General features: G+C 41.7%; 1 protein-coding gene across 6 annotated transcripts in view; it reads left to right on the forward strand.

Annotated features, from left to right (window-relative positions):
* The window catches only part of hspa12a (heat shock protein 12A), a 50,922-nt gene that overhangs the window by 30,455 nt on the left and 5,174 nt on the right, over window positions 1-15,293 (forward strand). For 2 of the 6 annotated variants that reach the window (XM_078104643.1, XM_040178468.2), the window contains exons 2-11: window positions 1,208-1,284; window positions 2,182-2,309; window positions 3,651-3,837; window positions 4,592-4,696; window positions 5,167-5,283; window positions 6,866-7,037; window positions 11,402-11,488; window positions 12,651-12,755; window positions 12,848-13,106; window positions 15,159-15,262. In XM_078104643.1, the coding sequence (XP_077960769.1) occupies window positions 1,208-1,284; window positions 2,182-2,309; window positions 3,651-3,837; window positions 4,592-4,696; window positions 5,167-5,283; window positions 6,866-7,037; window positions 11,402-11,488; window positions 12,651-12,755; window positions 12,848-13,106; window positions 15,159-15,262 (1,341 nt within the window). The remainder of the gene's footprint in view (window positions 1-1,207; window positions 1,285-2,181; window positions 2,310-3,650; window positions 3,838-4,591; window positions 4,697-5,166; window positions 5,284-6,865; window positions 7,038-11,401; window positions 11,489-12,650; window positions 12,756-12,847; window positions 13,107-15,158; window positions 15,263-15,293) is intronic. The other 4 variants (XM_078104645.1, XM_040178470.2, XM_078104644.1 and 1 more) reach the window with 3 other exon arrangements.

Below are 15,293 nucleotides of genomic sequence, written 5' to 3' on the forward strand. Positions count from 1 at the left end.
AGATGCTGGAGGATGTAGTGGAGGGCCATGTTGACAGCATCGTCCACAGACCTGTTGGCTTTGTAGGCAAACTGCAGGGGGTCCAGGAGGTGGTCGATGAGGGACTTCAGGTGGGTCAGGACTAGCCGTTCAAAAGACTTCATGACTACAGAGGTCAGAGCGATGGGCCTGTAGTCATTGAGTCCTGTGATCCTAGGCTTCCTAGGGATGATGGTGGAGGCCTTGAAGCAGGCTGGTACGTGGCATGTCTCCAGGGAGGTGTTGAAGATGTATATGTAATATATATATATATATATATATATTGTGAGCGCCCGACCTCGCGTGGTGGTCCCAGGGGAAAAGCGGGGCAGACGACAAGCAGGGTTACGGTGGAATTAACCAAGGTTTATTATCAAAAAAATGCAAAGGGGAGAGGGGGGAAAAAGGATGAGAAAACGATAACTCAAAAGTTCTTCACCGGGGTGGCCAGGGACATCGGGGCTTCGCCAGATTCCTCCAGGTGCAGAAGAGAGAGGATATATTTAGTTAGACTCCTTTTGCTGCGCAATATCCCTGGGTCTCACTCTCCTTGCGTTCCGACTGTCCCACTCGCTTCCTCCCTCGTGTCTCCTGGGAGGAAGGTTTAAAACAGGCTCCTGATTGCCTGCGTGATTACCGACACCTGGGAGGGGAACTCAGTGACACCTGGGGTAGTACTGCCCTTCCATTACCATGCCTCTTGGTGGCCCTCTACTGGCGGTTTCTCGCCACGTGGGGCACTGATCACCGGCTGGGCCATCACAATATATATATATATATATATATATACACACACACACACCGGTGGGTCAGCTGAAGTTTTAATTAAAATATTATCCTGCGGGCCAAAGATGTAGACTGACTGGTTGGTCATACTTCATTATACTTTCCTTAGCAGCAGCAGAATCTGTTACATGAGCAGTTATAAACTGTCACTGGAAACATTAATGCCATCACAACCCCGTAGGAGTTGGTGTTAGGCTGGTGCGCTCAGTTAAGAAGTACATTTTTGAGTGCGCTACTTGAAAGCTTTGAAGAGTATGAAGCAGTCATATATTAGTTGGACACAATATTTCTGTTGGACTTTGTTGGAGTTTGGTCCTGTCTGGACCCTATTGTGTGCAGCTCGGTATAAACGGGTACAGTGTGTATATTATATAACATGTGTATTTCCTTTCTTCCTCTGCAGATGCAATGGCTAATCCTTCTCCAGCTAAGAGCATGGGTGACCCTGGAATCACCCCGCTGTCTCCTTCACATACTCAGGTGACTCAACTCTCTTCTGCACCTACCAACTCTCTACTTTCTATGTTACAAATAGTCTTGCATAATCCGGCTCTCTGTAGACTAAATGATTGTTTTCAGGTTTCCTTTCATCAGGCTGGTTTTGTGGATTTTGAGCTAGTCGTTGAGTCATTTTGATACTTGTCCTAGACAAGTCGGAACCTAGAGGTCGGAAGGAGGTAATCCTTTCTAGGTAAAACACACATGACATGTTTGTTTGTTTATGGTGTGTCCAAGTGGAATTGAGGATGTAGGATTCAGCCTTTAGGCAACCCACAGAACAGAAGGGCCAGTGAAGAAGAGGCTGTCACCCTGGGTGCAGAGAGACCTGTTTGATAGATAAAATAAAACCATTGTAGGGCAGAACCCCTGATGCCAACTCACTTGTTCAAGATAGTATCAGCATCAGCTGCAAGGCAGAAAGAACAACGGCAGTGTTACAGAGAGCCTTTTGAATCGATAGAAAAGTGGGAGTGTCATTGTGAAAAACTTTGGCAGTCTGGCAGGCAAAAGATGCAAGGAACACAATGACGGCTTGGACTGGGCCATTATGTCCCAAAAGTGCTCAGTGCCAGGTGCTAAAGTGTGTGGAGAAGAAGGGCCGGCGGTAGCTGCTCACACTTGGTATCGGCTTCAGTTTGTTGGCAAAGAAGAGGGTTGATTTCAGATTCAATGGTTTTAAAAATAAATATGAGTTTTGATGGTTTGATAAAATTATATGATAGCAGGACTTACTGTACTCTGATCTCAGTACCTTGAACTGTGAAGTGTGTGAGAGTGTTGCTCTGGACTCATGGATGAATGTGAACGCATTCATTGCCTGTGTGTGTGCGCAAGTGTAAGTCTAGTGCCATAAATGTGTCTATTCTTTCTGTACAGCAGAACGACACGGACCAGGTGCCGTCGGGGCCGTCCTTCGTGGTGGTGGTTGCCATTGATTTTGGCACCACGTCCAGTGGTTATGCTTACGCCTTCACTAAGGAGCCAGAGTGCATTCACACAATGAGGTAGGCCAGCACTGCAATGCAGACAGGAAGGAGTGGGGTGGAATTACATCAGAATCATCCCCAACTTGCTGCGCTTGACAGTAAAAGCCTTATAACTCAAAAAAATAATTACCGTAATTTCCGGACTATAGAGCGCACCTGAATAAAAGTCGCACCACCTAAATTTAGAAAAGAAAAAAAAATGTGTACATATACAAGCCGCAGGTGTCCACGTTGTAACATGAGATATTTACACAGAAAGATGATACACAGAAAGGGGTTTTTTAATCTTTAAACACCGGAAATAAATGTATTTTTCAAAAAAGTGCCTGTAACACGGCACTAAACCTGCAGTAACTTGACAGGCCTTTTCGTCTCATAAATATGAGACCACGAAGGTCCACCTCTAAAATCTTCTTTTTGGTGGCGATTCTTTCAGCCGAACTTTCGGTCGGATCTGCACGATGGAAACACCTCGGCCATTTGCTCTCTGTGTTCACCCAGTCTTCAAGAACGTTTTCAAGTTTGGGCCATCTGCTTTTATTTCCTCTGGAAGCTTTTGTCCTTTTACATCGAATACGTTCTGCACATTGCCGTCACCAACATCTCACCATTGATTCATTAATGGCAAGTTTACGTGCAGCCGCTCTGTTTCATTCTCCGATAGCAAAATGGCTGTTGGAAACACAATCAAACGTCTTCCTCGGTGCATTATCTCGCTCTCGAGTTGGAGTTCAGTACCTGAATAAATCCTAAATAAATAATGTAAAAAAAATTGTGTTAGTTGTGGTAGTCAAATGTATAAAAAAGTCTGAAAAACGATGAGCCATGCAGAAACACACACTGCACCAACAGGAAACTGGAGGCCGGTTACTCTCACGGAACAGCGCAGTGAAAAACCAATCGGCAACCGGAGTCAGTGTTTGCGTGTCTCTATGATGTCACTGTCTGGGCCGCTGAGAACAAACCTAAAACTATTACTCACATGTAAAAATGTGACTGGCAATAATAATCTGTGTGTCATGGTCATCAGCTGATCAATCAGTGCATTTCTGATATACACTGACAAACTATTTCAATGCAGCTGAAAGCTGTTCCAGTTTATATAACAGTTTATATATATAACACTAATAATAGCTGACCTCCATTTGCCCAGAAATAATGTGGTAGCTCAATTAGCATGGAAGTTCACATGGCTTTTTTTTGCCGCAATTCATCAACTGACATCGACATCACAGACGTTCAAGTTAATTGTGAATGTTCCATGTCGTGAAAGGAGCTGATTTTTCATTATAAATAAATGTTGAACTAGATACATAGGTTTTTCTGCAATTGATGAATTAATAACTGACTTTCTTTCAGGCGATGGGAAGGCGGGGACCCTGGGGTGTCCAATCAGAAGACTCCAACCACGATCCTGCTTACTCCAGACAGGAAGTTCCACAGTTTTGGCTACGCGGCACGTGACTTCTACCATGACCTGGACCCCAGCGAGTCCAAACAATGGCTCTATCTGGAAAAATTCAAAATGAAGCTCCACACTACTGCCGTAAGGAAACAGACACCCTGAGTCCACACACTGAATACATACAGAGCAGTTCTCCAGGCTTTCTCTTCTATGCCAAGCAGCAGTACACTTGATTTTGTTATCTCTCTGGTCGCATTCTGTCTAGTGATCTATATTGTGATGCAGTTAGCCCCTGAACCGATACTGCAGCACACTGCTGACTTTCTTTATTTTTACTGCCCATAGTCCTCTGCAGGTAATAATGACTGGTAGCAACAGTAGTAAGCCACGCCCCCTCCCTTCCGTCTCATCTAGCTCAAAGATGCCATTTATGCAAATTCACCAAAAATGATCCCCAGAGAGCCCTCTCGAATTTTTGATATGTGATTTGCGGTTTCCAAACTGAGCCATGTCAAAATAAGCCATGTAAAATTCCACATATTTTGGTAATAAATGTTCCTGATTCCTTAAATCAATCTAACGCATCTACATGCTGCCATGTTCATAACAACCTGGAACATAGACATTTTGGAAGGAATCAACTGCTACTGATGTTTCATATTCATGATATCCACAAGGAATCATCCTCTGGTGACCATGAATATTTTCTTCAGTCTGGCTGTTGAATTACACCCATGGCCATGCTGCTAGGACAAAAAAAACACACTGTTTAAAATAAATCATGTTTAATCACCACAGAAAATAGCTGAAAGACTGCAACCCTCATATGCCCTCTTCATCTTATAATTTTGTTTCGTTCATTCAACTCTAACTGATGTCTCCTACTGTCTATCAGAATCTGTCCATCGACACAGACCTCCATGCAGCCAATGGGAAGCGAGTGAAAGCTCTGGATATTTTTGCATATGCATTAGCCTTCTTTAAGGAGCAGGCACTAAAGGTAACACATGTCTGGCAGCACTTGTGTCTTTTCTGTGGTATTATAAGAACGATGAATATTATATTTTACATTCGCTAGAATATGGGCTCAATCCCATGTTCAGTTTGTTCTCATTTCTTATTTTCAATATGCTAGTAAAGATAACTCATGACTGGTAAGCGTAGTACTTTGTGACATAATGGCAACGAGTTGCAAAGAAAAAGCCAAGCCAGCGGCCAAGTGTGGCTTGCTGCAATAGCAGAACGTGTCCCAGGACTGATTGCCTAAGCTCGGAGGGGCTATCGCAGCTTCCCGTACACACCGCATGGCAGCTTGCCACTGGTCCTGGATGGCTGATGCCCTGGTATGTTTTTGTAGTAAACATGACCTGGCAATTTTTACACCATTGGTCTGAGCCCACAGTGTGACACTAACACTTTTTTGAGTTGGCTCACCTGTTGTGTTTTTTAAAAATATTTTTTCGCCTGCAGGAATTGAGCGATCAGACAGGCATCGAGTTTGACAACAATGATGTGAGATGGGTGATCACTGTTCCTGCCATCTGGAAAATGCCTGCAAAGCAGTTTATGAGGGAAGCTGCCTATAAGGTAGGCGTATATATAAAGATCTCTAGTCTGAACACGACTGACTGAAGTGACTGATTCAAAATCTTGAATGAGATTATAACCATTAAAAAACTATATTAAACCCTACAGGAGAGGTCTCAAACTTCGGCCCGCGGGCCATATCAGGCCTGCCGGGGCGTACGGCGTGCTGCCGGGGGGGGGGGGGGGGGGTATCGAGTTTGGCCCGCACCTGAAATGAGTTTGAGACTGAGTTGAAAATAAATACATTGCATACAGATGGTGACTCCCAGGGGTAACTCAGACTGGACCCAGGACAGAACCTTGTTGTGCTCCATAGGAAGTGTTCCATGTCCAGTAGAAGTTGATGTAGATAGATAGATATTGTAGATAGACAGTTTGGAGTCCTGGAAATCATATAGGGATGTATCACATAAATTGATAGCCTCCTGCAAAGGGTATGGTATGTAGACTATCAAAGACCCTCAGTATATGTGACCAGCTGTCAGCAGTGAAGAAAGGGGTCAAAGGAGACTGTGTGTGTGAGTGTTATGTAAATGTTCTGAACAATGGGACTGATGAATCTGGCTTGTGTATATATATAATGTATGTGTGTGTGTGTGTATATATATATAGCCAACATTTGTGCTCATTTGTGTCTTCAAGCTCAATGACCTCTTGTGGATGGTTGTTTTGAGTCATTTTTCAGCCATATTTTATTGGCAATATATTCTGCAGTTTTATACTGTCACTGAGTACTGACTGCTCAGATGGGATTGCATGTGTGTATGTATTAATGACTATTACCTAGCAAAGAACAAACTGAGCAGAGTACTTCGTCAGGGCCAATACAGCTAAGATCTAATAGCCAGTGAAGCTAAATACAGAGTTTAGTACAGTTGTGAGGGATTCTTCCCATCAGGCATCACAGGAGCAGTCGCTGCGACTCACACACGTAAAAAACGTTTGAGCACTGGTTTGGGGCTGAATCCGATTCCTCTCTTTCCCTATGACCTCATCATTTTGTCCTGACCACACCCCTGGTATTCGATCTGAAAGAAGAGGAAGAGAGGAGGAGGGTGTATGGATGAAGAGGGCAGAAATGGGGAAAGGGGGGGCAGCTTGTTCCTGCTGCGCTGGGTGGTGGGAGGCAGAGATGGAGGGATAAGCTGACAGAGGGAGGATGGGAGTAAAACACAGAGGTAGAGAGAAAGGGACCATCTGCAGTGACTCAGCATCAGGCAATCTGCATCATTTAATTGGCTGCTCATGGAGGACAGTGGGTGGGAGAAAGCCAGTGAACCAACCACGCCTCCAATGATCTCATCATCCGTTAGTTGTCCTGGAGCCATGATGCAACCTATTCTCTAGATCCACTAACACACAAATCGAGCCTACCAACAAACTAAGTAAAAAGGATTACATTGAAACTAACCAAGCACAATGCAACATTTGCTCATGTGCTGCCCACTTGCTGATAAGCTCTCCTCCTGCTGGTTTCACAACAGACGTATTGGTCCCAATGCTGCGTAATCAGGGCCATTCTTGTTGGAGAAAAGTTGAAAACAGCAGAAGTTCATGTTGTCCGTATTCCTCTCTTCTGTAGTCTGGTCTGGTGTCCCGTGAAAACCCAGAGCAGCTGATCATCGCGTTAGAACCAGAAGCAGCATCAATCTACTGCCGCAAGCTCCGCCTCCACCAAATGGTGGACCTGGGCACCCTTACCACGCAGAACGGCTGCAGCCCCACTGACAACGTGGGCAGTGGAATGACCCAAGGTACGTTCCATGCCCGGACACCACGTGGTGTTCAATGTTCAGTAATCCTCCTCTCTGACTCCTCATTGATTATGCAATCATGCAGAGTGTGAGTGTGTATACCTACAGTTTCTCTGTCGAGACTTAGTACTGACATTTTTTTTCTCTTGTTGAATGTTGTTTCTTCCATAGTTTCTCTCATAGTAAAAATTAACTTTTAAACACAAATAGAAATGCATGATTTTTATTTATTTTAACCATCACTTGCTTGTGCTTCTTTTACACGATTCTATCTAACCCCTAATTGCTCCCTGGGCAAAAATATAAAAGCCATGGGTTAAAAATGCAATGTAAGTCGCTTTGGATAAAAGCGTCAGCTAAATGACCTGTAATCAAGCTCCTGATGATTTAAAGTTGCGCGCTGATGTAAGTCATTGTTTGTAAGCATGCAGGAAATGTCAGTGTTCTCACCTAGGAATGCAATGCATACCGGTTAACCTATAAAGAATTGACTAAAATGTAGTTATTGTATTCTACTTATTGTAATAGGAATATATTTTATATTAAACAAGATTAAGTTATGTCCAATACACATCGTACAGAATCTTAAGTGCTTAAAGTTAGAATGAACTTTTTTCTTTTGAAAATTTTCTGAAACTGACTATTTATTTGACTAAAATATTTTACATTCAAGACATCCTTCCATCTTTTCCAGAGGTGTCAAAAGTATTTACATTTATTACTTAAGTAGAAGTACAGATACTAGGGTTTAAAAAGACTCCTGTACAAGTTGAAGTACCAACTCAAGCTTTTTACTTAAGTAAAAGTATAAAAGTACTGGTTTCAAAACTACTTACAAAAGTAAAGTAAGAAGTTTCATTAAATACAAACTCTTAATGCGTAACCTCGCTCACACAACACGTCAGTCCGTTACAATGTGATCAGAAGGTGCCTGCAGATCACGTGACCTGCCGTTGGGATGGTGAAAACAACAACAACAACAACAAATGTATCTGACTTAAACAGATAAAACCACAACCCATTTTCCAGTGACACGAGTCACACACACGCATTGGTCGCATTGATGAGGTAGACTGCAGGTTTACTACGTCATGGGGGGGGTCTGACTTTTTACGGGGTGGGGGCGCACCCCTGTTTATAATGATGGGACACACTGAACTGGCAGCGGTCGGTTATCAAAACATTGGCCAAACCAGTATTTTCAGGCTTCATGAGCAAATACTTTGTGTTCATTTCCGAAGCCGCATTAAGACACACATCACTTTATTTAATACGCTGCACTACTTGCAAGTCGCTGTGTTGTGCCAGACTCTCAATAAAACATTTAGGACAAACCCACGATCATGAAGATACTCAATACTCAGAGGAAACCAATCGGGTGTCTGGATTCTAAATGTTTATACTTCTCAGCCAACCACAATCAAATGCACTCTGTCCGGATAGCGCCATTTATCTAGATAGGTTCTTTTTGTGTTTGTGTTTTTGAACGACAACAAGCTGGAAGTAACAAGGCTGTTTTTAAAATGTAAGGAGTAGAAAGTACAGATATTTGTGTGAAAATGTAAGGAGTAGAGGTAAAAACTCGTCTGAAAAATAAATACTCCAGTAAAGTATAGATACCCAAAATTTCTACTTAAGTACAATAACAAAGTATTTGTACTTTTTTACTTGACACCTCTGCTCTTTTCAGACCCATGCTCACTCACAATGGACAGCCTCAATTACAGTCAATTTAATTTTTACAGCACAAAAAGGGCTTTACAAGGCACACATTCTCTGTCCCAGAAGCATCACATCCTCAGATGTCTTTGCTGTCTGACTTTTGGGTTGTTTGCGTTGTTTGGCTGCGTAATCCTTGGTCAGAGTTTGCCACCGTTGTTGAGGTTTGTGCGGCCCCATATTTGCAAGATTTGCAAATGAAAATCAATTAGGATCATATATCTGCAGTACCAAATCAAACTAAATACATCCACATGTCGATGCAACTGTCAGAGCTGATGACGTATTCAACTTAAAAAAAGACACTGAACTCGTGGTTCAAAGGGTCTCTCTAGCACGCTGTTTGACACTGTCCCTCATGTACGTACATTTGCAAAGGTAGCGTTATCAGCGCCACGGAAAACAAGCAGATAGCGCTCGCTGTGATACTTCAGTTTACGTCGTAAACCTGCAGCTCATCAGGTAATTTTGTTCATCAGCACCTTTCTCCACCTACTATACACTATACATTGTGAGCATTTTAAAAGCGTGAGTGAATGGGCCTCCTGCTCTCTTTCTATCATGATCAACCAAAGTCAAAACAGCAAAAACAAAAATTCAGTGACAACAAAGTCAATGTGTTATTTCTGCATTAGTGGTGGGAAATGTATGTATTGACTAGTGCGCTCTAGCAAAGCCATAAGTACCTGTGCTGTGATACGGCTGTGTACAGACTGCGATATTCCCACTACTGATGCTATGACTGTTTGAAATGATCCTGATGCCAATCATTGTAATGTATCAAGGAGTTTAACAACTGTTGGAATGGAATGTGAACACTGAGTGGGAGATCATCTTTGATTTCTTCCAGTAACTGTAATATTGCATGGCTGCTTCATATCTAACACATAATGATTTTGTGTTCACTCTACTGAAAAAGTGTGATCCTTGTGGCAAAAATCCTTTACGTGCACATTGAGGAACAAATAAGCCTTAAGTGGGCTCAAAGGGGTTAGTACATGAGACCTTGTGTTTCCCAAAATGTTGGCAGCTATGTTACTTAACCTTACTTAATTTTTATACGTAATGTCGTTCTAAAAAATAACCCTTTTTAAGCCAGACAAAAAGCAAAACAGTCTATTGGTTTCCTTGAACAATAAATCAATAGTTGCATTTTGAGACTATTATTCAAAGTTGTTTGGAAAATTGAAAAGGGTTCTGGTCTTTGTTTCTATACTGTGTCACTACGTTACACACTTCTCTGCTCTATATTAAACACATCTAAAAGCTTCCTCATGACAGTCTGGGTTTGATTTTTCAGCAACATTGCTCGAGTGAAGTACATGAATAAATTGACCAAATACACAATCAAGACCAGCATTGATGAAATGTGTATTTCCGTCCACATTTTAAAATTATCAATAGATCAATGCGTATGTTCCATTTCTCAATGAATGTGAGAACATGGATTACATTACATTACATCACATGTCATTTAGTTGACGCTTTTATCCAAAGTGACTTACAATAAGTACATTTTAACCATAAGGATACAAACTCAAATGAACAAGAAATAACAGAGTGCAATTTCAGTAAATAAGCCGATTTACAACTTGCTATAGATAAGATAGCAATAAGTACAATTTAAGTGCTACAATTTGTTGGTCTTTTAGTCAAGGTAGAGTCTGAAGAGATGTGTCTTTAGTTTGCGGTCAGAAGATGTGAAGGCTCTCTGCGGATTACAGCTCAATTCAAAGGCGGATGTTTTTTGAGTACAGACCTCAACGTTGTCTTCCTTTGTTGATGTAAAACGATTCTTAGCTTTGGTCTTTATAGGACTAACATCTTGGTTGATGTCACATTCATATTCTATATAGAGAAGCCTGTGCTGAGTGTTGGAAAAAAGCGCCATGTTGAATTGTAAATTATGGGCAAATGCTTAATAAGCTCAATATTGTGAATCATTTTAGTGTGTATTGAAATTGAGTGATTGTTCCAGCCCCTCCCAGTCAGCCTCAGGTCACATGGCTTTTCTGAGCAGCCGGTGCTGTCTAATGGGGTTGTTAGATAAGTAAAAACTGTCTATGTGGACATTCTTTGTTATTTTTAGAAAAAACACAGAAACACGTTGACTTGTTAAACTATCTACTGCCTAATGCCTTCACGCATTTTCTTTTGTACATTAGATTCCTTGCAAAGTTCCCAGTTTGGGGTTTATTTCACTTTTATTTCAGGTCTATTTTTTGTGGGTATGGGATTCCAGTTGGGGTCACATGGCCCTTTCACTGCATGTTAACACTGTTATTGGATTGGTGTGACATATAGGCCATAGCTATTTTTCTATCGACCAAGTCATGTGCAATAAACCCCCCCTGTTGTTCGCCCAAATAACCTATTGGGCGCCCCCGATGTAGTGGCATATACTCCACACATGTATATTGAACAGGCGAATGATCCATAACTCATTTATATTGAGCTGTTCCTAAAAATCAACATCATAGACTGAATAAGTTATTATTGTTACTACTATTCTTGCTCACGTTATGAATACATTTGCTTCTCAGCTTGCTGCTTGCCTAACTCACACATTCTGTATATGAGCAACACAGCAGAGCTTCACAGCCTCATCCCACTCACCACAACATTCTCTCTTTGTTAACAACCAGCAAAGGAGCTTGTTCGGCGCAACCGGCAGAGCCGCACCTTTTTGGTGGAAAATGTCATAGGGGAGCTTTGGTCGGAGCTGGAAGAAGGTAGAGTCTTTCTCTTTTACTCATCCAATATCTTTTCCTTTCCCTGCTCACTTAGGGGGAAATGCTCTTGCTATTTCTTATGCTGCAAGGTTTGAGTTTGGTATAAATAGAGCATGCTGTTTTTGAGGAAATTGCTACAATCTTGATTCTGCATTTTATTAAATTGTGGTTGGACCAAAAGTAGTTCCACTTTGCAATAGTTGAATGTATAGAGGCCATTTATGTCACAACTGTACCTCCCACTGTTTACATTTAGTTATTTAGTCCTGGAAGCAAAATTTGATGGGTTTACTAATTATTTGACTGCTCAATGTGGAGATGTCAACAATTAGGATGTTATCATAACTTGTACAAATGATGGAAAGATGCAAGAAGCAAAAAAACAAGATGAGCAGTTGGATTATACAGCAGTCTCATTTACTTCCATTCATCAAAACCTTTCTCCATGTTTTGATTATCCGTTTACCATGGAGGCATGGAAGAAATACAGTATTCTTCAGTAATTTGAGGATGGTCTAGTGCGGTGATTGTATTTGGTAGTCTTGTTAAAAAGACAAATACAAAATGAAAGTAAATACATCATCAATATTTTGCGAAGAGCTTTTTAAAGACTGGGGAAAAAATCCCCCAATTCAGGAACTATAGTTTATATTTATAGATTTAAAGATTTCACTGAGAAAATTCACTGCTGGCATCAGTTATCCGGACCACCATAGCTTGATGAGCAGTTTATATTCTTGCGACAGCCATTGTTAGTCTACTATCTGCTACTGTTACTTTACTATCTCATTTTGTACCTCCATGCCACATGCTGTCGGCTCTGCTGTCAATCAAACAATCCAACAGTGTTTAAAATGTGTGCAAATAGTCCAAAAAATCTGCTCCTCTCCACCACCTTGTCTTTGCCGAAGCCCACTCCTGAGTTGCCTTCGTGTCTCTTCTTTCATCAGCTCATCACTGGGCTGATTACACTACGAACACAGAGGTGTGGCCTTGTTCGAGAAGATGGCGTTTCATTAAGAGTCACGTCTAGCTTACCCTAAGAATTTTCCATAACAAATAGCAAATAGAGTAGTGCTAAATAGAGAGGCAGCTACATGTCGGAGGAATGAGTCCTTTTTAAATGTTTACGGCACACCGTATTCTATTCTTCTGTCTGCAGGTGACCGATATGTGGTGGTGGACTGTGGCGGAGGAACCGTGGACCTGACAGTTCATCAGATCCGTCTTCCAGAGGGACATCTAAAAGAGCTCTACAAGGCCTCAGGTAAAGAGCATAATATACCACAATTTATCTTTGCTTTATGCAGCTTTGGTTCATCTTGTTTTTTCATGATTCACAATCACTATTTTTCCCAGGTGGTCCCTATGGCTCCCTCGGCATTGACTATGCATTTGAGAAGCTACTATGTAAGATCTTTGGCCAGGATTTTATTGACCAATTTAAGATCAAGAGGCCGGCTGCCTGGGTGGACCTGATGATTGCGTTTGAGTCTCGGAAGAGGGCAGCAGCCCCTGACAGAACCAACCCCCTCAATATTAACCTGCCGTTCTCCTTTATTGACTACTACAAGAAGTTCCGGGGCCACAGCGTGGAACATGCACTGCGCAAAAGCAAGTAAGTACACAAAGAAAAAACAGACGCCAAACCCGACAAATTGGACATTGTGTCTGTATCCCCCTGATCAAGAATACATAGGTTTAAGATTCAAGCTGAACTTCAAGCCTGCCAACCGACTCACAATGCACCAGACCCCAAATGCCGATGCCTGCTCCATGTAGATTTGATTTGTCTGTCCCCACGGGAACGCCCTGGCCAAAAGCTTTCAGGTCTGGCTTCATAAGTGGGCTATGTTTCCCTTTTCTGGGGAGTTGTATAGGGTCAGTGAACTGCTCTTAGTCTGGCCGCTACCCTCATACAACCTTTATCTATAAAGTTCCCTTTCATCTGATTTCATTTGTAAAATTGCTTTATACACCAGTTACATTTATTTAGTAAAGCTAGGTATTTACATCTCTAATTGTACAACATGAGTAAAATATAGAGTATAAAGACAAAATGCTATTGGTAAAAGAAGTAAGTTTGTACATCAATTAACACTTGCTAGGTCGTCCTATCAGTTGATCTGTTGTTCGATTCCCAGTTCCACCAGTACATGTCAATGTGACCTTAGGCGAGAGCCTTGATCCCAAATTGCTCCAGAAGAATAGATCGCTCTTCACATTGCTTCACCATTTAAACAGCATTGCATATAGTTTAACCCTGTAGCCTGTTTTTTGGCCTTTGCTCCAAAAATGGCATACCCATGATAAAAAGTGTAATAGCTCTGGAAATACTTGTTATACTCTAATACTCTGTTTCGACATTCTTTTTCTGTAAAGATAAAGGGGAACCCCTGTAAGTGTTCTGATGTGTAAAAATCAGTTTATATATTACTAGTGAAGAAATAAATAAATATATCCCACAAAAAAAAGATTGGATCATTACCATCCCTCTAAGTCCTATAATGCATGTAGATACCAGGCTAAAAGCAATGTTTAAAAAAGCGATGTCCGGTGTCTGACGTGAAAGCACATATCATTCTGCAGTGTATTTTCATAATCCCCCTGTGAGGAACATTAGATGATATTTTCACTGCTGAAACTGGAGCCCTGGGTGCCCCTCAGGCTACTCTAATGCCTAACTGGAAGTACTCAGTACTCACACACTACTTAGATTTGTACACACTGTACATGAATCACAAACATGGGATCACAGCAGAAGGATCCTATTGATTCTTTTATGGTTAATGGCTTTGCAGTCAGACTTCATCAGGCATGGAGAAATATGCTAGGACTGAGGGAAATAGTCCTTGACAGCACCGCATGGACACACACTCTCTAGACTTACCAAACATTAATTACATATCCAAAGCAACTTACATTGCATTGTAAACCATGGTTTTACATGTTTTAACCCTTCCCACACAGTGGGAGTAGTGCAGCCGGGGGAGCAGTGTGACATGGGACATTGAGCAGCCAGGGTTCGAACCGCCAACCGCAAAAGTTGATTTTTTATTTTGCTCACTCGCGAAACCTGAACCTTCTCGCTGGCAAGTCTGTTTTCTTGCTCGCAAGCGAGTAGTTTTTCGTTTTGACTGTAAAAGGGCGGACCCATTCACCACTGTATCTCTAATTGGAGTAAAGTTTCTAGTAAGTGCAATAAAGTTATTTTGCGATTGGCCAATAATTACAGAAAGCGTGCAGTAGCACCGCGTTTTCAAAACAACTTTATTCCGCCAACTGGGGACTTTCGTCCTATTCATTCCGCCTACTTACTATTGAACGACTTTTGCGCGACTTGTTAACTCCTTTTAAGAGCCAGATGATGAGAGGAGCTAAATACGTGCATGTAAGCATGTTAGCATGCTAGCAGCTAACTCTTTGGCGGCACACTTTGTGTCGTTTGGCTCAATTGTCCCGATGCCATCAGGCAAATGAGACAATTGTGAGAGCACATTGAATGAGAGAAACGGTGTGCTAAGAGATTTGAATGAAGACTATGGTTGAACAGATTTCTTTTAAAGATTGTAATACTATTGCTTTTTATGATTTCACTCAACTGAAGATGAAGTACTAATACTATTGTATATAATAATATCAATACTTATACTCTCACATCTTCTCTTAGTGTGGATTTTGTGAAATGGTCGTCTCAAGGAATGCTGAGGATGAGTCCAGAAGCTATGAATTCCCTCTTTAAGCCCACAATAGACCACATCATCCAGCATCTCAGTAAGCTGCATTTTAACACCTCAACACATAT

This window comes from Gasterosteus aculeatus, chromosome 6, assembly GCF_964276395.1.
Source record: "Gasterosteus aculeatus chromosome 6, fGasAcu3.hap1.1, whole genome shotgun sequence".
Classification (NCBI taxonomy): domain Eukaryota; kingdom Metazoa; phylum Chordata; class Actinopteri; order Perciformes; family Gasterosteidae; genus Gasterosteus; species Gasterosteus aculeatus.